This window comes from Misgurnus anguillicaudatus, chromosome 5, assembly GCF_027580225.2.
Source record: "Misgurnus anguillicaudatus chromosome 5, ASM2758022v2, whole genome shotgun sequence".
NCBI lineage: Eukaryota > Metazoa > Chordata > Actinopteri > Cypriniformes > Cobitidae > Misgurnus > Misgurnus anguillicaudatus.
Genome location: NC_073341.2, coordinates 26259752 through 26284380, shown reverse-complemented (window position 1 = coordinate 26284380; position 24629 = coordinate 26259752). Strand labels below are relative to the sequence as shown.

Here is a 24629-nt window from a genome sequence, read left to right as displayed (position 1 = left end):
TTTTTGTACCAATCATATATATTTTAATTAATTTACATCCACATAAGATGCATGTGATTTAATGGCACAAGATCTGGCACATGGGATATCCCATGACCAGGCCATGTGACACAAAAAAGGGACTACTGTGACTCTCATATGTGCCCTGTAATTCTGACTGGCAGTCATGACTATTCTAGATCTGTAGTGCTGGCCAAAGATATTCTTTAATTAGCAAATAACATACAGAAAAGAGAAGTGGTTGAAAGCCATAGCTTCGTCAAGATGTTCTTTAAGTTATTTATACAGTTAAATGTCAACCCAGTGTAGTAAAATCTATTACTTTCAGTGCATAATAAAGTAAGCATGGGTGGAAAAACCTGTCATACAAGGTATTCAGGTAATGTATTGACCTGAATACCTCACTGTAGACGAATGATTATGCACCTCCTTTAGAGAGCTACGTAATTTCTTGAAAACTTTTTAAGTGGATTTTGTTTTTTACAGTCAGATGTTAATTTTAGGACCCCGGAGTCAGGCTTTTTCTATTAAAAAAAGTATCAAATAAATATGGTGTATAATTTTTAATACACCATTATCTGTACCGTTTAAGCACAAAACTCGGGAAAGTTAACTACATTTCTTATTTGGATTTTATATTAAAGTACACACAGGCACGTCAGCCTCAGGAAATGTAACGTGTTAAGGGCGTCCTCTTATGGACATACTACGTCAACGCTAACTCAAATTTGCACATAATACATTTAAATTGACAAATTTAAAGTTTTGAGTTCATCAGGTGCGTTTATTTAATTCATACGACATAATTGGTTATATGTTGTACGTGTAAGTTACTAAAAATTTCTGATCAAGTCTAAAAAAAGGTTAAAATAAAAGATAAGCTACGGGTAACATAAATGAAACATATAATTATGCATATAAAACGTAGGACATATAAACATGTTCAGTAGCAATTCAGTTAAAGTGTAATTAAAGGAAAACCTTTTAAAACTGCGATGAACATCCACGACGTCTGGATGAGGGTGCTACGTCACGAATCACGTGACGAAAACCATGCCTAGCAGAAAAAAAAAGAGTTGACAACTTTTTAATTTGACTAGTATCGACTTCCCAAGGCATTTTTCCTGAATCATCTTATTTTGTCAGCAGCGACTTTTTCCTGTTTCTCGCCATACAGACGTTCATTGACATCGGGCAAACGCAGTATGTTGTTTAATTACGATAACGGAAATGTTTTTGAATAATTGCGTTGTGCAGACACAGACAGAGCCTATTGCCACCATAGGTTGCCACATGCAGCATGTTCAGCGTTTCAACATTTCCGGGTGTCTGTGTGTGTTTTTCAGAAGGTTTTCCTGTCAGTTGTAACGGTTGTGTTTTTGGTCACTTTATTTGCAGAACATGAGCGCGTTTCAGCTCGATCTCGGCCTTTTGAAAGAGCCACTGGGATTCATACGTGTATTGGAATGGGTGAGTTCCATGTATAAATTATACTTATAAATTATACTTATATTAACTTTTCAACGCAGTTTTTTTATGTTTTTCAGCTTGGTTTGTAATTTATTGGACGTCAAAACTTCAAAATCAGTCACGGAACCAAACTTTTGAGCCACATGCGATCTTTTAAAAACGTTTAGATATAAACTAACTGTCACTTAAGTGACTGAAGTCATATGTAGAGTTTTCTCTTAAAATTAATCTGTGTAAGTTAAATAAGTTACCGTCTTGGTCATTTTTAAGGTGTGTTTTGTTCGTGGATAACAGATTTTAAGGTGTGAAACTACTGTAAACATTTCCTTCTAACAGAGGGTGGTGTCACAATAGGATGCAAATATTGTTTTAACATGGTAAAATGTGAATTACATGGAAATGTGTTCAACCTTCTGCCTTTAGATGGTTTAGTCAAGTGTTAAGGTATAAAAAGTGGGTGAAGTTTTATACAAAATCATCTACTTAACATATTGATGTACTTCTGTTTATTTCAGTGTTGTGTTCACTAACTTTCCTCTGTACTTTCTCTTTCATGGCCGCAGATATTCGCCATTTTCGCTTTTGCTACAACTGGGGGCTATTCTGGCTCTGCAGGTTTCAACATCCAGTGCAAAGACAATCCCACAATCCATCAAATACTTGTAACCTTCAGCTACCCTTTTAGGTGAACGTCACTGACTGAGTTTAGGTTATACTGTGTTTACAGGTCATTTTACACAACGACTGGCCGGTCCCCAATGCATTCTTCTGCTTTTGAGTAATACTTATTTCGTAATGTTTAATCGTCCATTTTTTTTATGTTAAACAGGCTTAATAACCAGATGTATAAAGTTCCAACCTGCAATGGCACATCTGAAGTTGAAAAACATCTGATTGGAGATTATTCATCTTCGGCTGAGTTTTTCGTATCTATTGGCGTTTTGGCTTTCCTGTACTGCACTGCTACGCTTGTGTTGTATTTGGGTTACCAGCAGATGTACCGCGAGTCTCCCCGTGGCCCTACTCTTGTAAGTGTGTTTAATTTTTGAGTATGACTGCTGTGTGGGGGTGTGAAAATATATCGTTAGTGTGTAAATGAAGAAACAGAGGGGTGTGTTTTTCCAATAAGAGCTGCAACTGGTTTAAGTGAAAATGTGACATGTTTGTCAAGTATGGAACCCATACTCGAAATGCGACTTTTGCAATAAACCCATTCTGAACTGTGAACACACACACACACACACACACACACACTCAGAGCAGTAGGGCCTTTGGGGCAACTGGAGTTAAGGTGTCTTGCTCAAGGGCAAGGGTTACAAGCCAGACTCTCTTAAAGGGGACATATTATGAAAATCTGACTTTTCCATGTTTAAGTGCTATAATGGGGTCCTATCAACCTAGAAAATGTGAAAAAGAACAACCCAGTAACTTAGTTTTGGTAAACCATTCTCTATAAGCACGTGAAAAAATAGGTCATTGAAATTTTGCTCCCACTGTGATGTCAGAAGGGGATAATACCGCCCCTTAATCTGCACTATCCAACAATGGCACTGCCATTTAGTGCAGAAATCAGCTCATTTGCATTTTAAAGGCCACACCCAAAAACAGCACAATTTTGCTTACACGTGCAAAGTGGCAATTTTAACATGCTATAATAAATTATCTATATGGTATTTTGAGCTTAAACACACATGTACTCTGAAGACACCAAAGATTTATTTTTCATCTTAAAAAAGTCTTGTGAAATGTCCCCTTTAACCCCTAAGCTGTGACTCCCCCCTGCCCCCAAGGCCTGAGTCTGAAATAGATGCATAGAAGGGTAAAACGTATCTGCATCTAAACAAAAGTTCAGTGAAACCATAAAACTGCGTTATCTCTGAAACATGAACAAACTCCAAGATATCAAAGAAATGCACATATCAGGACAAATTTTGAAAGTCTTCTTACACAATTAAAGTCCTCATAAATCTTGTTTCATGTTTATAAAAGTATTTTTAAAGGTATATAAATAAACAATTTGTAATTTTACTGCATATAACTTTACTTAGGATCTGCTGATAACTGGGATCTTCACGTTTCTGTGGCTGGTGTCATCTTCTGCCTGGGGAAAAGGCCTTACTGATGTGAAATGGGCAACCAGTCCAAATACACTTCTGTCCATACCTGAAGTTTGTAAAGACGTCTTAAAAAACAAGTGCACAGCGGGGCACATCCCCCTAATGGGTCGCCTCAATTCATCAGTGGTAAGAGGATTTATATAACATATAGCAAGATAAACAAACAAAGAGCTCAAATGCAAAACCCTCTAAGCGGGTCTTGTAAATTACCTTTTTTATCACACTTTTAATGGATTCTGTCACAAACCTGTATTTCTGAATGGCCTGAGTCTGGAATTAAGCAGATTTGAAACATTCGGTTAATGTTATTATATAATATTTATCAAAGGCGGTGTTTAGCGGCTTTTGTATCAAAGTTTGTTAAATGCTTTTACGCATTGATAGTTGTTTTTTAATAATCTGTAAATATAGCATGCTGGAATTGATTGGATTTTTATAAAAAAAATTAACTTGTGTTTAAGAGCACCTATTGTCAGATTCACAGTTTTACATTTTCTTTGGTGTGTAAGTGTGTATTAGTACATGTTAATGATATGCAAAAGATACATACCCCAATGTAAACGATGACGCGAGTTATCGTCTGCAACGTAAATAATTTTTTCTTGGACTAGAACAAACGCACAGATTGTAGGCAACAGTTTACTTCCTGGGATTGGTGATGTAGACAAGACCGACATTATCATAATTCCTCCCACTTAAATTCACAGCCTGTAAGTTAACTCCTGTTAGCATTGCATTGTGACCGAATCTTTTAAACATGGTAAGGAGTGTCACATTTCGGGCTGACGTCAGATGTATTCAGGCCAATCACAACGTACATATTAGCTGGCCAATCAGGGACACAGAGCTTTTCAAATTTATGCATTTCAGAAAGAGAGTGAAATGTGAAGCTACAAATATGTACGGTATGTGGAAAATAATGTGTTTTTTAACCATAAACCACACAAACGCTGTTGTTTTTTAGCAATGAAATAGTTGCATATTAATAAGTTTTCGTGACTGGCTACCCCCTCTTAGAAAGGATCTCACAGGTTGTCACACAATTAATTCAGACAAACTGATTATTCTTAGAAATCGAATTGAGAAATATAGAAAATCACCAATCCCTTGTATATGTAGACTCCTTAATGATGATGGATTTTAGAGTACTTCGATTTGATATTTTAATTTACAGTAATGATACGGTTAACTTTTAATTTATTCTTATTGATGTCATATTGTAACAGTATAATAATTCAACGTCTTTAATTACAAATGTCCTTTAAAACCTGTAATACTGCTGAATGGTAACAAAACCTTAATAAATAATAATAATTATGCAAGTTATACACCAGTCGATTTTTATTTACTACCACTTCTAACTTGTAATTTAAACAAAGCTTTGCTTTTGTAATGTTTTTGTCAACTCCTTTAGATCTTTGGATTCCTCAACCTTATACTGTGGGGAGGAAACTGCTGGTTCATCTACAAAGAGACACCATTCCACAAGTCAGCCAATCCACAAGGAGGAACAGAACAACCAAGATAAAACGGCATGTGTCGTCCAAATTCATCAAGCAGGTGTTACACACCTCAGCCAACTGATCTGAAAGTATCTACCTTAAGTGACCCAAGTCACAAACACACTGTGGATGCTCATCATATTTCTATACTGTTCAAATGATTTTCAAATTTAAATTTGCACACACTACAGCAAAGCTGTATGATTAGAAAAATGTGCATTGTTAAAGGTACAATTGCACCTTTGCACAAAAGTCTATGCACGATGTAAATTGATACAGCTGTCATAAAAAAAATTACATTTCATGGCTTTACTGTAACTGTTGACTTGAATCTGTCATTTTAGCCTGATGCAACAAACAAAATGTACCAAATGTTTTTATATAAAATAGCAATATGGTTGATATGGCCTGTTTTTGTAACTGTTGTTGTGTTCTCTTTTTAGAAATTGACTACAGTACACGCCTATGTTCTTGTGTTATCTCAATATGTGTTTAATCCAATTCTTGTTGCATTGTTAAAATGTTTACGTGTCAAACAAGCACAATTGTTGTTAAAGAAATAACATTTGCATGATTACTTTGTTCAATTTTAAAAAAAAAAAAAAAACATTTTAAAAAATTAATAAAAACATAAAAATAATAAGTAATTTATTTAACGTTTTGGGGATTTTAAACCACATGCGTGTCCCTTGCAAAAATTAACAGTTTTTTTGTGGTAAAAGTGTAGTAACCATGTTTTTTTGTTTTGACTCTAGTAAAAGCATGGTTAATTTTGGTAAAAGTTTCTCTAAACAGTTAACTTGGCTATTGAAAGAATTTGAAGATTTTGCTTCTGGTATGGTTGTAAAAACACCCGGTTTTCTGTTTATTTTTCATTTAATCTGGTTTACAATGCACAGAAATATTTAAGTAGGGTATTTCCAGCGTGCAGACAAGTACGAGCGTAAAGGTAGTCCGCCGTGAGCGCGCAAGATGACGTAGCAATGCGCTCCCGTCTTGATGGTGGCGGAGCGTGCACGCGCTGAAACGGTAATGGCTGCCCTAGATCGGCGGATTTCTATTCTTGACTTTGTAGGGCAAGGCTGGGATTCTTGGATCGACAAAGCGGACGTATCCATTTTGGAGGGTGAGTGAAAGTACACATGTGGACTGTTTTGTATATATTTACTTTGAGCCAGAACAGGAAATAGATTTGTTTCAAAAGAACAGGAACCAAACAAAGGACCCACCGGGTCCTAGAGCCGTATGGATTTCAGCCCAAGTCACGCTCGGTTGGGAAATCTCCCAGGTCCTAGCGCTCTGCCAAAATATAATTACGCTTAAATATGTCTGGTCTTAAAAAACAAATTGTAATTTTCCGAAAGTGAGTTATTGGTTATCTATATCATGTATATTAGATGAATGTTGTGATGGCTTTAATGCCCGAGGACGATTAGTTGAGTGTGCGATTAGTTGAGCTCACACAAGACCGACAGGAAGTAACGATAAAGGTGGAGATGAATTTTAGGTCAGTGAAATATTTAATCAAACTATCAAAATAAACCACACAGTTTACACACTCCCGGTTTAATTTGTTTCAGTGGTGGTTCTTCTGCTCAGCGCGAGAACGTCTTTTAAGAGTATTCGACTTCGTGCGGCATATGACATCAAAGTACCGCGAGAGCGATAAGAAAGCTTTGGCTCTCGCTGTACTTTGATAGCATACGCCTATCTGTTTGCGCAGCGCCGCATGAAGACCAACACATTATTTTTGTGCAGTATCATTGTCAAGAAACGCTAAATTGATGAACCTCTACAGAAAGTAGTTCAATTTTAATGTATTTTGTTGTGCTGTTTATATTCACGTATGATTGAAATTCAAATATATTTGTTTCACTGCTTATTTTAGGGCCATCTGTGGCAGAATGCAGCAAAATTGGGAAGAAAAGAATCGAAACCATGACTCTCAAAAAGGAAGGTAATGCAATGAGAATGTGACACGAGCTTGAAATACAAATGAAACGTATGTCACAAGTCTTAATATTTTATTGCCTTTACAGACATGTCTATATATGGCCACTGCCCAGCACACGATGACTTCTTTTTGGTGGTGTGCTGTCACTGTGGTCAGGTGGTGAAACCACAGGCTTTTGAGAGGCATTGTGAGCGACGGCATGGCCCCTTGAGCAAGCTCTATCGCCCTCCATCCAGTTGCTCTCCAGACCGGCCCCAGCAAGGGAGACCTCCCTCCCAGCACCCTGGCATTTGTGCGGGTCAAGACAAAAGGTGCCAGGATGCTGGACCCCCACGAGTCCCACCACCTCACTCTCCACACCAGTGCCGCTCCACACCACAGTGTGAAGAACAAAGGTAAGAAATAGTGAGCTGGTGAGATTGGTTTGGTAGCTGTAAAATACCCTACCAAAAATGAGTTGTCTTAATAAATAAATGTCTTACACATCCACTGTTCACTCTAATACCAGACTTGTTTATATTACAGTCCTCAACTGGTGGATAAAATTTCCAATGAAGTCCCTCCATCAACTCCAAAATTTTCCACCCCTAGTCCCAGGGACTCACTTTGGCATCAGGGACCTACCCCACCAAAAGCATCTTCACCAGCTGAGAAACCTCTCAAGAAAGGATTGGACTCTCATTCTCCCCTTCATGGACCAAGAACATACAGCAGCAGAACTTACAAAAATGTCCTCAGTAAGTCACATAACCCATACTGCGGATCAAAATATGCTTCACATATTTATACATTTAGTAATTACTAATAACAGTATTTAAATGTGTTTATTTGTTTGTTTCAGAGAAAGATTGTGATTTGGACAAACACTGTGGGGTGATGGATCCTGAAAGAAATAAACTGTGCACCAGACTCCTTACATGCAATGTAAACATGAAGTCACTAACATACATATTTAAACACTTGGGAATGAACTATCCCTTAAAACTTGATACAAACCACATCTCTGTTCTTTTTTTCTGTCACAGATTCATTCTATTCACCAGCGCCGGCAAGTGGCAGGGAGAAGCAAAGCCTTTGACCAACTTGTATTGGAGCTAAAGATGAACTCAAAGCCTCGAGAGCGCCCCCCTCTGCCCCAAGAGGTTTCCCACCCTGAGAACAGTGGGTCTCAGTTCACTCCTCTCCTCCACAAATGCCAAATAACTAACTCTTCTATTCTCAGGTAAGGTTCTGAAGTTTTTTTTTCTTGTACTTCTTTGTACATCAATGCAAGGTAGCAATTCATAAACAGATTTTAAATTAAATATCCATACCGTAAGTCTGTAATATTCAATTTAAATGGATTTGTATAGTGCTTTTATTAATGCATATTGTTCAAAGCAGTACATGCAGTTTACTAATATCATGTAAGTAAAATAGCGAGCATGTATAAGCAATGAGTACATGTTATGATCGTAACAGTTACAGTATATGTAAAATGTAGCAGTATCGTAGGTTTATTCAAAGGTGAAGTCCTCGCAGGGGTTGGAGTACGGTGGCCGACAGGGGTCACTGCACTGCAACGAAAAAAACACATGCAAATAGAAAAAAAAACACCAGCAATTCAAGGGGCCTTTTTACACCTGGTTACTTCATGTGTTTTCTCTGATCAAATAGCTGTCTGATTTGTTAAAACGGTTCCATTTACATTTGGCCACAATTAATGCGTCTTGGCAAAATGGATATGAATCCGATCTTTTACTCCCACCCAAAATGCAAATACACAATTTCTTACTCTGCCTTCAAAAACTTAAGATGATGTTTATGCATCGGTTATGGTGTTTTTTCTATTTGATGTATGCGTTTTCTTTCGTTGCAGTGCATTGACCCCTGTCGGCCACTGTGTTGGAGTCATCTCTTCACAGTTCATAAACAAAAGACATGTTTCACTTACATGAGACAGACATGTGAATCAAAGTTATGTTTTATTAGCGCTGTGACGATACATCGCGTTTTCCCATTCTGAATCGCAAGACTCTGATTCTGCGTTTCATGCGCAGCTTGTGTGTGTACTATGGGTCTTTGATCAGTAGGAAGTCCTTATCAATCTAAAATCATTACGAGTCTGAGTCGTTTAAAAAAGCAACACTTGTCAAACACAATCATTCAAAATATTCTTTATTATCATGAAAATACCCTAAAACAATCTGAAGAACAGCGATATTAATATACCTCTAGACATTTCCTGGAAAAGTGTTTGTAATGGTACTTGTTCTGTGGCACAAATGGCGTTTCGCCCGAAACCAAAAGCGCCCTCTGGCTTTTTGAATGTGGCAGCATTTCATCGTAATTGAGAAAACGCGCATTTGCACGATTATTTGTCACAGCCCTACATTTTATATGTCATGGGTTAAAGTTATTAATAATAAGGACTTGTAAATATGTCTGTTTACAGGTCATTGACTTCATCAGAAAGTGGTGTAGATATGGAGCAGAAGGTCATGCGCTGTGAGGACACTCAGGTAGAGTCTCTCTCAGCGGTTTTCTCCAGTGATGAGAGCGATGATGAGAACCGTGAGGAATTCGCTCATCTACCTGCAAGCATCTGGCATCCCAAACCCCTAGGGGTGAGAATATCCTATAATCTTAAAAGTTCCGATTATAAAATAACTCTATTAGATGTTTTAAATATATGTATGTGATTATGTGGCCCTGCCTGTGAAAACCAACAATTTTTTTGTGATTTACTGTTTTCTACATAAAATCATTCAACATAATGTGTATAATATATAAAGGGACATTCCACTTTTTTTGAAAATTTACTAATTTTCCAACTCCCATTAGAGTTAATCATTTGATTTTTACCGTTTTGGAATCCATTCAGCTGATCTCCGGGTCTGGCACTACCACTTTTAGCATAGCTTAGCACAATCTATTGAATCTGATTAGACCATTAGCATCACGCTAAAAATAACCAAAGAGTTTAGATATTTTTCCTATTTAAAACTTGACTCTACTGTAGTTACATCGTGTACTAAGACCGACAGAAAATTAAAAGTTGTGATTTTTCTATGCAGATATGGCTAGACACTATACTCTCATTCTGGTGTAATAATCAAGGACTTGTTACAGCCTGCAGCCATGTTACAGCAGCAAAGTACTTGATTATTACGTCAGAATGGGAGTATAGTTCCTAGCCATATCAGTCTAGAAAATCGCAACTTAGAATTTTCTGTCGGTCTTAGTACACAATGTTACTACATCAAGAGTCAAGTTTTAAATAGAAAAATATTGGTTATTTTTTAGCACGATGCTGATGGTCTGGTCAGATTCAATGGATTATGCTAAAAGTGGTAGCGCCAGACTCAAAGATCAGCTGAATGGATTCCAAAAAAAGTAAAAATGAAATGTTTAACTCTAGGGGAGCTGGAAAATGAGCATATTTTCAAAAAAAAGTGGAGTGTCCCTTTAATATAACCTTAATGTCTTTAATGTTGACTGAGAAGTCATGTCAAGGGTTGAAAACTTGAAGCTTTGATGCTCCTAATCTCATAACTTGATTGATACTTTAGCCAGGATTTTACAGACAGGGTCATATGTTGTTTAGTAGTTGTTTATTACATTCTGAATAATTTGCCTATGTTTGTCCTGTTTCACGCTACACAGCTATGTACTTTCGGGGCACGTGTACTCGGGCGTAGCGTGTTAGCGTTTGACCGAAGGCTGCTTCACCTGCGCTCAGCTTTCACTGTCATGATGGATCAGCACCTCAGCACTTTTCTGTGGAAGTAAGATGTTTTACCACATCAGGCTTATGTGACACACATTCACATTTTGTATGCTTTCAAAATTAGCAAGCTAAGAAAATGTTTTAAATGTTAGTGCTCCTGTATAGCTTAGTGGTAGAGCACTTTGGATAAAGGCGTCTGCCAATGTGTAAATGTAAAGGGAATATTTCTTTTTGCTTACCCTTATGTCATTCCAAAGCAAGAGGAACCCAAATCAGTTTCCAAATACATCAAGATGCGTAAATGACAGAATCTTAATTTTTGACATACCTGTAATCTTCTTCTTAAAACTGTTTATTTAAACGTTGTTTAACTTTGCTTAAATCTGCAGGAAAATCCCTCGGGTGTCAGAACTATGCTCTTATCAACCCCTCGTCACCACAAACAGCTACAATTCCCATGATGCCACTTCCATCTCACGACGCGGCCAAAAAGCCTCTTGTCTCAGGACTACCACCTCAGGAAAATCAGAGCCCCAGGGCACCAAACTTTTAAAAAAAGCCAAGTCAGTCTCAGGCCCCGGTCGGCCCCGCAACCCTATGGGTCGGACCAGCAAGCAGTCTTTGCAGGCAACATTCAGGGAGCTTCAGGAGACTCCCACAGCCAGCAAGCGGCTAAAGTCTCTACAAGACGAGGACTCTGAACAGGCCACCATCTTGTACACCCCTCACCACAAAGACCAGCAGCCTTCTTTGGCCAAAACAGCAATTTCATCTTCACATGGCCCATTCAATGGCAGCAAATCCCATCTATCAGTATATGGCACTGAAATGAAGGGACTGATCAAGCAAAGCTCCACCTATGTGTCCACCCCCATAACCCCTTCTGCTCCATCAGAATCTGATAATGGACTGAATCAGGGGTCTCTTGGATATGAGCCTAAAGGCAGAAAACGTAAAACCAGCTGTGCCTTTCCCCCAAAAAACACTTCATGGATCCCAAAATCCATCATTCGCTCCTCTCTCTCCAAAACTCATTCCAGTGTGGTGTCCTGGGGTGAGGATGCCAGACTGGGTGCAAACTCCAACAGTTTGCCAAAGAAACTTGGTGCACAGAAGGTATGTATTACACACTTTACATTTAAAGGAAAACCCCACTTTTTTAAAATATTTTACTATGTTCTTACCTCAACTTAGTTGAATTATTACATACCTATCTTTTTTCAATGCGTGCACTTCATCATTGCACTACGCATCGTGAATGTGTTAGCATGTAGCCTAGCCCCATTCATTCCTTGGGATCCAAACAGGGATGAATTTAGAAGCCACCAAACACTTCCATGTTTTCTCTATTTAAAGACTGTTACATGAGTAGTTACACGAGTAAGTATGGGGGCACAAAATAAAAAGTGGCGATAACAAAATGAGAACTATATTGTATGGCAGAAGAGCACTTCTGCAGCACTTCGACCTTGGCGCAGTAACATCATTGTTATCCCTTAACCTCTTTTGCTCTTATTTAGGCTATGTTTACACAACAATAATTTAGTAAAAAAAATGTGAAAATGTTCACGCACACACAACAATTTTGTCAAAAAGATCCACTTTATACTGGTTCGCGAAGACTACTAAATGCGCTGTATCACGTGTGTCAGGCCAATAGATGGCGACAACGTTACCTTGTAAAGAAACATTACGCCTGCCCACATACGAATTGTTCTAGAGGGTGATATATGCTAACAGTCAAGACAGCGAAAGCATCAAGAAACGAACAATGAGGTACCTTGATTCCTACAAGTGACCAGGGCTATAATGTGCCAAAATTTTGTAAACTTTGTTGGAGAAACATTAATAAACCCAGTATCTTGAGCAGCACAAACACAGTCCTATAAGCTGCCATTGTTGTTTTGGTTATACATGTGCATGCCTATACTGAATTAAAACATGCAAATGACATGACCGTTATCACAGATTCACGTTTACGTAGGTTACACGGAGATGACAAAACTTGTACTTTGAAGCCCGTCATCAAAAGGTTGCGTTTTCAGAACTCCAAAATGCCGTTGTCGTGTAAACGAACAGCAAAACGGCACAAAAACGTTCCAGTTTATGGTTAAAACGTTGTTGTGTAAATGGCCCATTAGAGTCCAAAACCTTATTTAATTAATATAGGGGTGGTTTCCCGGACAGGGCTTAAATTTAGTCTTGACTAAAATTTAATGTTTGAGCTGTCTTGCCTAAAATCACCCAAAACCTAAAATTTTTACTGACTTATTTTGAAATATGTCTGTGCCATTGTTTTGTCTCAAGATGCACATCAGTAATAATTTTTTGTAAGGTATGTTTGTAAAAACGACTTATGCTGCGGTTACACCAGCTGCGGTAGAGGCGTCAAGCGCAAGTGTTTTCAATGTTAAGTCAATGTAAAGACGTGCTGACGTGCGTCTGGAGGTCTCGTGGCGCGGATGAGGTGATTCCGCCTCATTTGTGCGTCTAGTTAGCGTGAATGGCGCGAATTGAGCGTCTGGCGCGGTATGCGCAAATGGTGCTTTTTGTGCATTTTGTGTTTGACGCGAATTTGCAGCTGACGCCCGAGTTGAAAAATGTGAACTGGTGGATTTTTGCACCGCGTTAATCAGGAGCCTGCTTGCATGAAGGAACGCTTGATATTGTCCGTGAGCTGTCACCCGGAGCTATACGACACACGTTGTTATTTCTATAGAGACAGGAATAAAAAGGACCTCGCTTGGAAGAGTGTCAGTGAGGACATTGGGCAACCTGGTAAGTTGTAAATACACACTCACTTTTGAGTCACGTGATGTTTATCGACCCGCGCCGTTTGTTTTCCCCCTATAGTAAGGTGACTAAATACAAACCGGTTACTCTCTCGATAAATGCACAATCAACCATCTTGGAAAAAGACAACCGCATAGCACTTGCCCATCCCACAAGAAGCGGATTTTGCCTCTGACGTGCGTCAAATGCTTGCTTTTTCCGCGCGTCTACTTCGCTCTAGACGTGCGAATGCATTCAAACTGTTCAAGTGGCAAACTAGGCGCGGTAGATGGGATTTTGACGCCTGAAACGCAGCTGGTGTACACGCAGCATTAAAGGTTGGGTGCACGATCTCTGAAAGCCAATGTTGACATTTTAAATCACCTAAACAAACAAGCCCCTACCCAGCCCAGTCTCACGGAGTTGCGTGTGGATGGCGCGAAGTGTAAAGGTCGTGCAGTACGTGCGCCAAATTCCACTTTGGCGGCATGTGATGCACCGGTCCTTCCCATTCACTTAAACGGTGAATCTTTTTTTGGTGTTTTATTTGTTGGTTTCTCAATTTTTTTGCTTTTTTTACCATTTTCGCTTTGGTTTAGGGTTAGAACAACTTTTTGTTATATAAAAATGACATCCTAACCCAAACCCCAACTCCAAGCGACCATGGCTTAAATATGGACAAAAACATGGAGAACCCTGAATATTAAATAACCTCATTAAGCAAATCTAAAATCTAACCCTAAACCCAAGCGAAAATTGTTTAAGAAAGGGAAAAAAATTGAGAAACCAATAAATAAAACGACAAAAAAGATGCACCGTTTAAGTGAATGGGAAGGACTGGTGTATCATATGCACGCCAAAGTGGAATTTGGCGTGTGTATTGCACGATTTTTGCACTTCGTGCTATTTGTGCGCATCTATGTGAGACTGGGTAGCCCTACCCCATTAGAATCTGGACCTTTTTTGATAGACCCGCCCCACACATGCGCAACCCAGGCAACGATGTTGATTAGTATACATGCCCCTTACTGCTGATTGGCTACAAGTCTGTTTTGGTACACAGCCCGACTCCCTTTTCCAAAGTTTTTTTTTTTTATCGTGCACCCTGCCTTTAAATGGCCTAATATAACTAAGGCCTAGCGTGGATTAATCTAAACCTGTCTGGGAAACCGCCCCTAAGTGATTTTAAGATTGTATCAAATGTTGTGGTAAAGACATTGCGGCCAACTCATAAAATTTTATGTGTAGGTATATGTTTACTACATTTTGAAGAAATTAAATACCAAATGTTTGAAAGAAAGTTGAGTCTTTTAAACACAAGGATAAAAATATAGTGATAGAAAAAATGGCCCATGTAAAGTAGGAAGTCAGATTGATAGACTGTTGAAATGAATCATCAAGGTTTAATTCAGGGCTCTGTGACTTTCTGAATTTAGATCTTTTTTCTTACCATCTGCCCTACTTTTCTCTTGACAGCCAAAGCTTCTTCACTGAGTGGGTCTGCCTTTAACTCCTCCAGAAGTGAAGGCTTACTGCCATGTAATTGCCACAGACATTACGCACAAGATGATAGAAATGTTTGCAGTTCAGTCTAAGATTGTGTATGTGTATTGCATTTATATGTGAGTGAATGTATAGGTGGGTAACCTGCAAGTGAATATAGATATACCTCTAAGACCTTTATGCTGCTAAACTGACTGTCCGATAATGAACTCTGAAATAAAAAAATCCAACATATTTCTGTATTCTTACTATAAATGAATGTTACTGATTTATCTCACCACTAGATGGCATTGAACAACTAAACCCCTTAACTGTAAATAACCAAGTCAAAGTAATGATTATTACAAAATAAATACAGTTTAAACAAATAGATCAACCTGAAGTGAAAATGGGATGGCTCAAAACCGTAAGCTCTTATTCTGTTGACTGTATAAGATCATACAGATCAGTTTATATTGACTTCTCGTTCTTGCTGTGGTCAGTATGTCCAATTGTTGTATGGGAAAATAACAGAAAACTACGCACAAAAATGTATATTACACTTTTTATTGATATTGTCATATTATTCATAAATAATACTTTTCTACAAGAACCTTCCATTTAGGAGAAATGGACTTTCATTCAGGTCCAGGGATATGTGCCATCCAAAACACATTAGTCCTGTTTTGATATTGACTAAATAAGATTTTACAGCAAGTGTTCTCGTTCACTAGACAAACTGAACAAGTTCAGAGACACAAAATGTCTAAGGCTTTCAAGCTCAAACTGTTTAAGGTTTAAACAGTTTATGTGATATCAACACACTGCTAGATATGTCTGTATTACTGTGTTAGAAACATCTGTAAAATCATTCTGTATATATTTTACTTGCTCAAATCTTAAATATCACAGTCGCAAAACTATTCAAGAATCAAGTGCTTTTGAGTCCTTGAAGTTCATATAAACCAAGTGAATTTAGAGGTGAATTGTGTAATTTTCCCATTGGTCAGTGAAACAGATAGTCCCGCCCCACATTCATTCTATTGGTTGAGCCAATGTTGCTATGTCAGGCTGGTCAAGATGCTCAAAAAACAGAGCAATACAGTTTACACTTTTAGAGAAATCAACCTACGAATGGTTAGGAGAGCATGTTACATCAAATGAATTACACACATCACCTTTAAACATGATGAACACCTATTTCTATTATACCCCACATTTATCAAGTATGATAACTAGAGATGCACCAATAAGTCGGCAAATAATCGGTACCGGCCGATAAAACACATTTTCACACTATCGGACGATAGTTTAATGACAGCCAATAGTCGTGGCCGATATATCCAGTCAATCAAAAGATAACAGGAAAATGCAATGAATTCAATTAAATAATGTTTAATATTAATGGTAGTGATGCACCGATGTATCGGCCGCCGATGTATCGGCCACCGATATGTATCGGCCGATTTTTGATGAATTTGAAACCATCGCCAATAGCACGAGAAAGCCAGATACCGATTGTTTATTAATTAACTGCATAAAGAAATCCATTATATGTAAAAAATTAGTTAATGTTGTTAATAAAATAAATGCTGAATAGCAAAAACCACTTTGAAGGTTATCATGCTTTCTTATTATATTTGTTTTAGCTTAATTTGTGCCTCTCTTATTATGTTGGTCAGTTGAATGTTAATTAGATCCAATCCATGTTCAGTAAAAATAATTTGATGCAGAAATAAACTAGCTAATAGACCAACAGTATAGTATTGTATACAAGTGTTTAATATCGGTATCAGTCAGAAGTTGTCTGTTTAAATCGGTATCGGCCCAAAAAAATCCTATCGGTGCATCCCTAATTAATGGTCATTATATGAATGAATAACCTTCAGATGTTATTGTTAATGCAAGTTAACCACCAAACTATCGGTATCGGACAATATCAGTCTGAATAATCGTATAAGTGGATTTTTTTATATCGGTGCATCTCTAATGATAACATTTTGAAAGGTTATAATCAGTGTTAATCAATATACCTTCAGTAGATACAGACTGTAATGGCTTTATAAACTACAGACTTCTCAACATATGTCTAAAATACCAACATATAATAGACAAATAGTGATCAGATTTCAAAAAACTTCATGAAAAAGACTTTACAGTCAGTGTCATTAAAATATGTTTACCAATATCTCATAGCCACAACTTGTATCTAGACAATTGTATAGGAACGACAATACACAGAACAACAAGGAATTCAGCCTCTTTGGACCCTGAAGGAAACAAGCTACTCAAAATGACACGATCTCATAAACACTGAAAAAAAAACAAATACGGTTTCCACATACAAAAGCACAGATGCACTGTCAAATGCTGAGTAATGAGCGTTGGTCTTGCACAACATTTCTGTTCATAGCAAAATAGCCAACAAACACGCATTTTCGATGAACACGCGATGGGGGTGAAAGCTGCTGGCTGTTCTGTCTCTTGCCAGAAGGATCTTTGCGAGATCTTTGGCCCTCTTCCCACAGGGTTTGTGATGGGAAAGCCTTTCCCTCCCCTCCACACTAATTTTGGATCGCAGCTGGAGAGACTTGTAAGGGATCGTAACTGCCCATAACTGCAGTCTGCCATAGCTGTTATTATCTGTCATTCCCACTCCCTGAGTTAATACTGTTTGTGAGTTCATCCACCTATCATTTAATAGCTTCACCCACTCTCTCTCTTTCTCTTTGGAAAACAGGATGTAATTAACTAGGGAAAAAGAAAAGATTGCTCTCGCCAAACCAAATCAAAGACTGTTGGTTATGGTTAATGAATGATTTTAACAAAAATCAAATGTATATAATGTATGTGTATATGTATCTAAATCCATATGGTTCATCACTGTTTATCCACACCCTGGTTTACTTGCGGCGTATAATATCGCATTCATGGATTTCATCTGAGAGCTCCACAGGGACAAGAAGATCTGTTTGAGTTATATGTAAACCATCCTGTGTGCGTTTAAAATATGACAACACCGGAAACAGTGTTACACTATCTCTCATTGTCGTTGCCAAGATGGATCTAGCAGCTGACACGCCTTCCCTGAACACAGCCAGCAAGCTTTACGCATTGTTAAATCATGATTCATAACATTCTCGTTTAGATTCCTATGCTATTGTTAATGCAAATATAACTTTGGTCTTTGTGAGAACACTACACGCGTGACATAATTTAGAAAGTGAGAAAATTAGGGAGTCAACGGAGCACCACATTTGCTGAAATAGCATGTGTGGTAGACCCATTTTTGACACCTTGGTTTTTTATTCTTTCAGAAAATGCATTTAAATAACCTATTTCAATAAATAAATAAATAAATAAATTCCCTCTGCCTTTGGCATGTCATCTTGGCGCTCCAGTGATTCCAGAAAAAATGACATCCATTCTGACAATGGATGAGTCAGCAGTGATTACAACAAGTGCAAATGAACGCAGCCGAAATGAGGTCTGAAACTGTTTTGGGTTTTAAATCCAGTCTGAAATCATCTCAGCTTTAATGAAGAGAACACGGGCAGATGGACACCTCATTCTATTAAAAGATTTCATTAGCATTTTGGTAATATGTCACTGGCTGGTTGTCATGACAGATGAAATTGACTTTTTGCATGCGAAGGGCGGCCTTTGCAATACAATTAAATTCTGGAGATTGAAGCCCATGTATGTTCTTATGAAATTATGATTGATATACAACATTTAAATAAAGAGGTCACCCAAAAAATGAAAATTCTGTCATCATTTATTCACCCTCAATCTAATTCATTTGTTCTGCTGAAGAAAAAGGAAGATATTTTGAGCAATGCACCATTGACTTCCATAGTATTTTTTTACCACTATGGAAAACAATGGTGCTCCTTCTTCCGTCTTGATTACAAGATGACTTCTTTTTTTCGAGGGTGCTCGATGCGAAGTTTGTCACAACATGTATGTTGCCCGTCATGTGCATCAGGTGTTTTGTCAAAATAAGTACCTGCTGCAGACACGTCTAAAGGGTTTATGATAAAAGAGACGCTCACGTTTGCCAGATACTCGCATAATCTCATGCGTAATCAGAGTTTACTGTTAAGGAGCATCTCTTTTATCAGGCACTTATTTTGACAAAACACGTGATACACATGGTTTACATGACGCAACAAACACATATTTTGAAAAACGCAAGCAACAGACATGGCACTACGAACACTTATTTTGAATTAGCACCCCTTGGATGAGCATTCACGAGCCGCCACTGACTACAAATGAAGAGTTTCGTTCCAAAACTAGATAACTCCGTTTTTTTATTTTTCAGAAATCTCGTTTTTTGGTTGTGCATTCCAATTAATATCAATTCAACTGTAGTTGGTTTGTTTTGATTTAAACCTTCATAAAAAATACAGCTAAATAGCACCATAAAACAAAATAATAACATGATAACATAATAATAAGCATGTTTTGACAAAAATTTTAAAAACTGAGTTATCTTGTTTTGCAACGAAACTCTTCAAATATATTCTTTTGTGTGTAACAGAACAAATACATTTATACAGGTCTGCAACAACTTGAGGGTGAATAAATAATAAAATAATTTTTATTTTGGGGCGAACTATCCCTTTAAATATTGAATTGGGATGGACCAAGACTGAATTCAAAGAGCCAATCCAGTATTTTCAGGAGACAAATACTGTTTTTAGACTAAAATAGTACTAGAATTAGGTAAATAATTATTTTTTTCTAAAATTCTTAAATGTACCATTAATTGTATGGGCAAGTGTGTTGTTTGTTATATAAATGAAGGATATACAGTATTTAATACAAGTTTGAAAGGTTATCGTTCCACAGTAATAGACAAACTGTTTGTAGACATTTTTTCCATCAAATTCCTGTGACTCCACATCCTACGAGTCTATAATGCAGCAGTGCATTTCTCTCGCACTGTAATGACCAACTGGATATGGCTTTACATAAAGTGATAAGGCTGGTCAGTTAGCATTAGATGTGGTAAATATGATCTTTTAGCTACAATGGAATTCATTCTACTTACATTCCTCTTAACATTAGCAGTCTGCAAAGCTCATGCTTAAGATTTGAAATGATTACCTACTGAATGTATTGATGTCTCAGTTAGAAACCTAGCTTTCTAGTTCTGATCATTCATTGTATATATTTCAGACTACCTCTAGTTACACCTACTGGGCTCAAACTCCCAGGAACATCTAAACGTTTCAAGTTTAGAGTCCACAAATATGGCAGGACCTTTTCACAGTATATACTTAAGTGCTACAGATTAAAATGCTGGAAAGGTTTTGCAGATACAGCCGAACACGAGACCTTTTTACTTCTGTCTTTTTATCACAGCAATCAATCCAAAATACCCATCCATCACAGTTGGCTATGTCTAACGTGGACACGAACAGCCTTCCATCACACTACAATGGGAGTATCGGAAAAGACTGAACTAATCGAGTCTGCCACAGACTTCTTTCTTTTGCCTTTTCCCTGCACGGCTTCCTCATCCACTTCCTCCTCGCCGTTTGGATTCACCTTTCCATTCTGTCCCTGCAGGTCTTTGGGGTCTATGAAGGCCACGTGCCTGTTGAGCTCTGCTTTGGTTGCCATATCCTCATGTGTCGGGGTCACACTTAGCATAGAGGAATGGATGCTGTCTTCATGAGCGTTCTTCAATTTGCCTTGATCGGGGCAGCAAAAACAGCGGCAGGGTGTCAGGTAGAGATAGATAAGGACCAGGACCACGCTAGCCAAGCAGCCAACCAAAGTTGTGTACGCTGTGTTAAGGGTCTCATTGTTGCCACTGAGGGTAAAGTTGTGGACCTTCACTACCACATAGAGCGTTTCATTAAGGTATTCGCTCACAGCAAAGCACGTGTACACACCTGAGTCCTCAGGTCTTACAGATGTAAGCTCAAGGCTTCCATCCTTGTGAACCGTGGCACTGTGGTTATTGCCAGGGTGGATCACTACGTTGCCAGGTAGCATCCAGGTTTTAGACACGTTTCGATGTCGAGTATCACAGGTGAGGTTGATTGACTGCGCCAAATAAGCCTCTTCTTCTTTTTCTTTAAAGGTGCTGCAGTTCAAATGAATGTTTAAATCGTACACACGGAGCACTCGCTTTTCCGGGGTAGGATGCACGCAGGTGTGATCGTCCTTAAAGTCCAGTGCCGAATTGAGCCGTCGGATGTACCAGTGAGCCATTAAACTGTACAGCTCACAGTCACAAATGAGACTGTTGTTATGAAAGTACATCCCATTTTTGATCCAGGCTGGCAAGGCCTGCAGATCGTGAATGGGGAGAACTTTGATCCGATTGGAAGACAAGTCCAACAGACTCAGCTTCTCCAGTCGGTTCTTGTCTTTGATCAGTTCCAGAGGAAAGCGGGACACCAGGTTCTGACTCAAGTAGAGCTTCTGTAGGTTGACGAGACCAGTAAAGGCAGTGCGGTCGATCTGGGAGATGTGGTTATTGTAGAGCAGCAAGACCTCCAAATGTCCCAGGGGCTCAAAGATGTTCTCGTCCAGCTGCCGTAGTTTGTTGGACGACAGATCCAGGTAGCGCAGTTGTCTTACGTGGACGAAAGCCTCGGTGGAAAGAAAATCCAAACCGTTGTGGCTAAGCAAAAGATTGTGGAGCTTAGGGAGTTTCTCCTTGGTCCATTTCTCTCGCAGTCCTTTTATCTCATTAAAGCTGAGATCGAGCACGGACGTATAGTTGGGCAGGTCAGACGGCACTGTGGTCAGGTTTACCTTGGAGCAACTTACAAAGTTACTGGCGCATATACACGTTTTGCAACAATTCAGCGCCGATGTTCTTGTCCTGGGGGTCAGTGCGAGAACAAAGGACAAGCAAATAGCCCACCTAATGCACCAATTGATAGAAGGGGGCATTTCTGACACACAAGTAAAATGTGATTATAAGTCACAAAAATCTTTTTCTGTTTAAATCCTTATCACAGTGTCCAGAAGAACGTCTTGTCGGTGCAAATGCAAAACTATAAGAGAAAAAGAAACAGGTTTTATGTGCATTTCATACGGAGTTGCAAGTGATGATAACATGACTGAATGCAATTGTTTTGTCAGGACAAGCGCGCGCTCGATATAATGCATGCGCATAGGTTTACAAACGTAGGCTATTCATGTAGATACAAAACTGGCGCAGAAAGCAAAATCTTAATGTGAAAATTGAATATTTCATATTTTTTATATTTAAACATGCTATTGAATTGAACAAACATTACAAAATATATTTTATTAATTTAGCATGTCATCCCGGACAAAAGTCATTCTACGTGGTACCGTGTTATTATGGCCTCTATGGACTCAACATGGTGTAGCATTGCACCATTTACCGTATGCATGCAGTACCCCTTCATTTTACTGGGACGCAAAATAAAAACACAATTCAAAAACGAAATACATCACCCGTATAACTGCGCCTCTATAAATGTCCGATATCAAGACATTGAAAATAAAATCCATCTCCTTTTTCTCCACTGCACACCACAGTCGTGTGACACGTATCCCCATTTAAAAAACAAGGAAAACGGAAACGACGAAAAAGAAAAAGACAAGAGGTTTGCAGAAGAGGTCTTTACTGTGCAGGAAAATAAAACGTTTCCAGTCCGAGCGCGGAACGAAAATGACGCCGTCTCAACATAAAATGCGCAAGTATAAGATTACGTAAAGACACAGACTCATTCAACGCCAGGTCTTGGTACTAACCTTGAGATGTATCACAGCAGAGCAATATTAATCCCTTAAGAAAGTCCATATCTCGTGACAGGGCTTTTTCTATGATGCGGTGCATGAGTTGAATGGGTGTAAATAAAGCAGCCGCAACGCGCACGCCTCAGATCAGCAGCATCTCTTCAGTAGCGCATGAGCAGAGCTGCTGAACACTCCAGTGTGAGAAAGCATAGAGAAAAAGCTTTATATTTGACATACGTAGTTTAAAAATCATCAATGCCCATGCAGTCTTATCAAAGTGTTTTTGTTTTGATTTGAATAATTTTGTTTTGAAAAAAATTTGAGTTGAGGTTTACCGTTTACGCCGCATGGCACGCAATGAGTTCACTTAATGTTAGTATTTGGTTACTTTTCTCTGTATTTAACCTGATAGGAACGTTCATTTATTACCCATAAAAGCACAAATAATATGCAGGGAGCATTTTTAATAACCCTTTAAAAACTAGAAATTGTTAGCTGGGACAGAAATTTTGAAAAATTAAAAATTCCTTAAAGATAAAAAAGTCCTGATGTAATTGTTTCCAAAATGCTAAAATTAATTAATCTACTGAGCAATTGAGTAAACTTTATTCTCATCCATGAAAACCGAAGAGTATGGAAAGTATAGACTACCTGTCGACACTGATCCTCCAGGTTTGTAATTGCACTCCCATGTGATGACATAAACCCAGTCTACACCGTGTCTCCTAATGAATGCACATCTTCTTTAGGAGGTATTCACATAAATAAAAGTAGCCTATAAATGTGCAACAAGGGAACTAAAACAGCAGTAGTACATTACTGTAATAATGATTGAGCATAACCCCTTAGCAGTGACTAATTTGCTGCATACATTTTAGTTTCCTCCGAAATTTGATATGGGTATTTCAGCTCTGCCTTTGATACTGATACATGATCTAATCCACTTCTCTGTCTAGCTCCTTATGCCTACATCAATAATACGACTGGTTGATTTAAAAATATAGTTTCCTTTTGGATGACGGCCTAATTCATGTTTTAGACATGCATGCAGTAAATATCCAGCAATATAGCATCCACAGTTTTGGTTCCACTTTTCTAGCATTCTGTGTCTCGCTTTATCCGCCTTTGTTTCTCTCGCTGTATCTGAAGCCTTTGAACTGACATAAATCACAGAGCCAGAGAACAGAGGTCATCCCTGTGGGTGGCCAAGAGATGCTGCACACTAAGGGATGAATCAATACGATCCTCAATAAATCAATCTCTCATTTTTTAAAATGAAAGGTGCATTAGACTAAACAGTTAATATTGATTATACCTTTAATGAGGAATGAGAGCAGACAGACTTCATCACATTCTTAAGGTCACAGGTAGTTAAAACAAATGAAATGAAATAAGATGTCTATACCTAAGAGAATTGCTGCGTGTCTGCCTTGGTCTTGAATACATAATACCATTTTTATGTACCCAAAACCAGGAAAGAAATTATAAATATGTAGCCTGTTTTATGATGTTTAAATGTCACGTTCTTTCTGATCCCATTTTTTAAACCCTAGTTAGTAATGTTGCTATAATAGCATAAATAATACCTGTTAAATGATAAAGCTCAAAGTTCACTGCCAGGCGATATATTTTCTTTAACAGTTTTAAAAGTCCATTTTCAAAGCCTACACTGTTAGACTTTTTATTGTATATATGCGGTAACTCACCAGTGAGTTACTGTAACTGCCCCATTACAGTACCAAAACTGTATGGTTTTTACAGTATGATGCCTTTACCGCATTTCAATTTTACAGTATAATACCCTTACTGTAACCTAGTTTAAAAAAATATATTGCTTTGAAGGGGAAGCAAACCCAAGTCGCCCATGTCGTAGGTCCGTAACA

General features: G+C 38.2%; 3 protein-coding genes across 7 annotated transcripts; 2 read left to right on the top strand and 1 right to left on the bottom strand.

Moving 5' to 3' along the window:
* The first annotated feature begins 1048 nt into the window (after window positions 1-1048).
* Window positions 1049-5736, top strand: sypl2b (synaptophysin-like 2b). Its single transcript, XM_055168793.2, has 6 exons — window positions 1049-1203; window positions 1399-1470; window positions 2034-2155; window positions 2300-2498; window positions 3519-3713; window positions 5002-5736. The coding sequence occupies exons 2-6, from the start codon at window positions 1402-1404 to the stop codon at window positions 5113-5115; spliced, it is 699 nt and encodes a 232-aa protein (XP_055024768.2). The 5' UTR covers window positions 1049-1203; window positions 1399-1401; the 3' UTR covers window positions 5116-5736.
* Window positions 5737-6015: 279 nt separating this feature from the next.
* atxn7l2b (ataxin 7-like 2b) lies at window positions 6016-15304 on the top strand. Of its 3 annotated transcripts, XR_012369676.1 has the most exons (11): window positions 6016-6215; window positions 6978-7046; window positions 7129-7438; window positions 7569-7780; window positions 7885-7967; window positions 8069-8265; window positions 9478-9649; window positions 10689-10810; window positions 11142-11868; window positions 15001-15131; window positions 15163-15293. XR_012369676.1 is itself a non-coding variant. In XM_055168767.2 (10 exons), exons 1-10 carry the CDS (start codon window positions 6089-6091, stop codon window positions 15016-15018), a joined length of 2037 nt encoding a protein of 678 aa, XP_055024742.2. In that variant the 5' UTR covers window positions 6016-6088; the 3' UTR covers window positions 15019-15304. The 3 variants fall into 3 exon arrangements, 2 of the variants coding, with proteins under 2 accessions (XP_055024742.2, XP_055024743.2); XM_055168767.2 differs by having other exon boundaries at window positions 15001-15304; XM_055168768.2 differs by lacking the exon at window positions 6016-6215 and adding an exon at window positions 6372-6596 and having other exon boundaries at window positions 15001-15304.
* Window positions 15305-15559: 255 nt separating this feature from the next.
* Window positions 15560-23039, bottom strand: amigo1 (adhesion molecule with Ig-like domain 1). 3 transcript variants are annotated; one of them, XM_055168771.2, is made up of 2 exons: window positions 22762-23039; window positions 15560-22031 (listed from the first exon to the last, which is right to left on the bottom strand). In XM_055168771.2, exon 2 carries the CDS (start codon window positions 21925-21927, stop codon window positions 20446-20448), a length of 1482 nt encoding a protein of 493 aa, XP_055024746.1. In that variant the 5' UTR covers window positions 21928-22031; window positions 22762-23039; the 3' UTR covers window positions 15560-20445. The 3 variants fall into 3 exon arrangements, with proteins under 3 accessions (XP_055024746.1, XP_055024747.1, XP_073723950.1); XM_055168772.2 differs by lacking the exon at window positions 22762-23039 and adding an exon at window positions 22462-22691; XM_073867849.1 differs by lacking the exon at window positions 22762-23039 and adding an exon at window positions 22389-22410.
* Between the last annotated feature and the right edge of the window lie 1590 nt (window positions 23040-24629).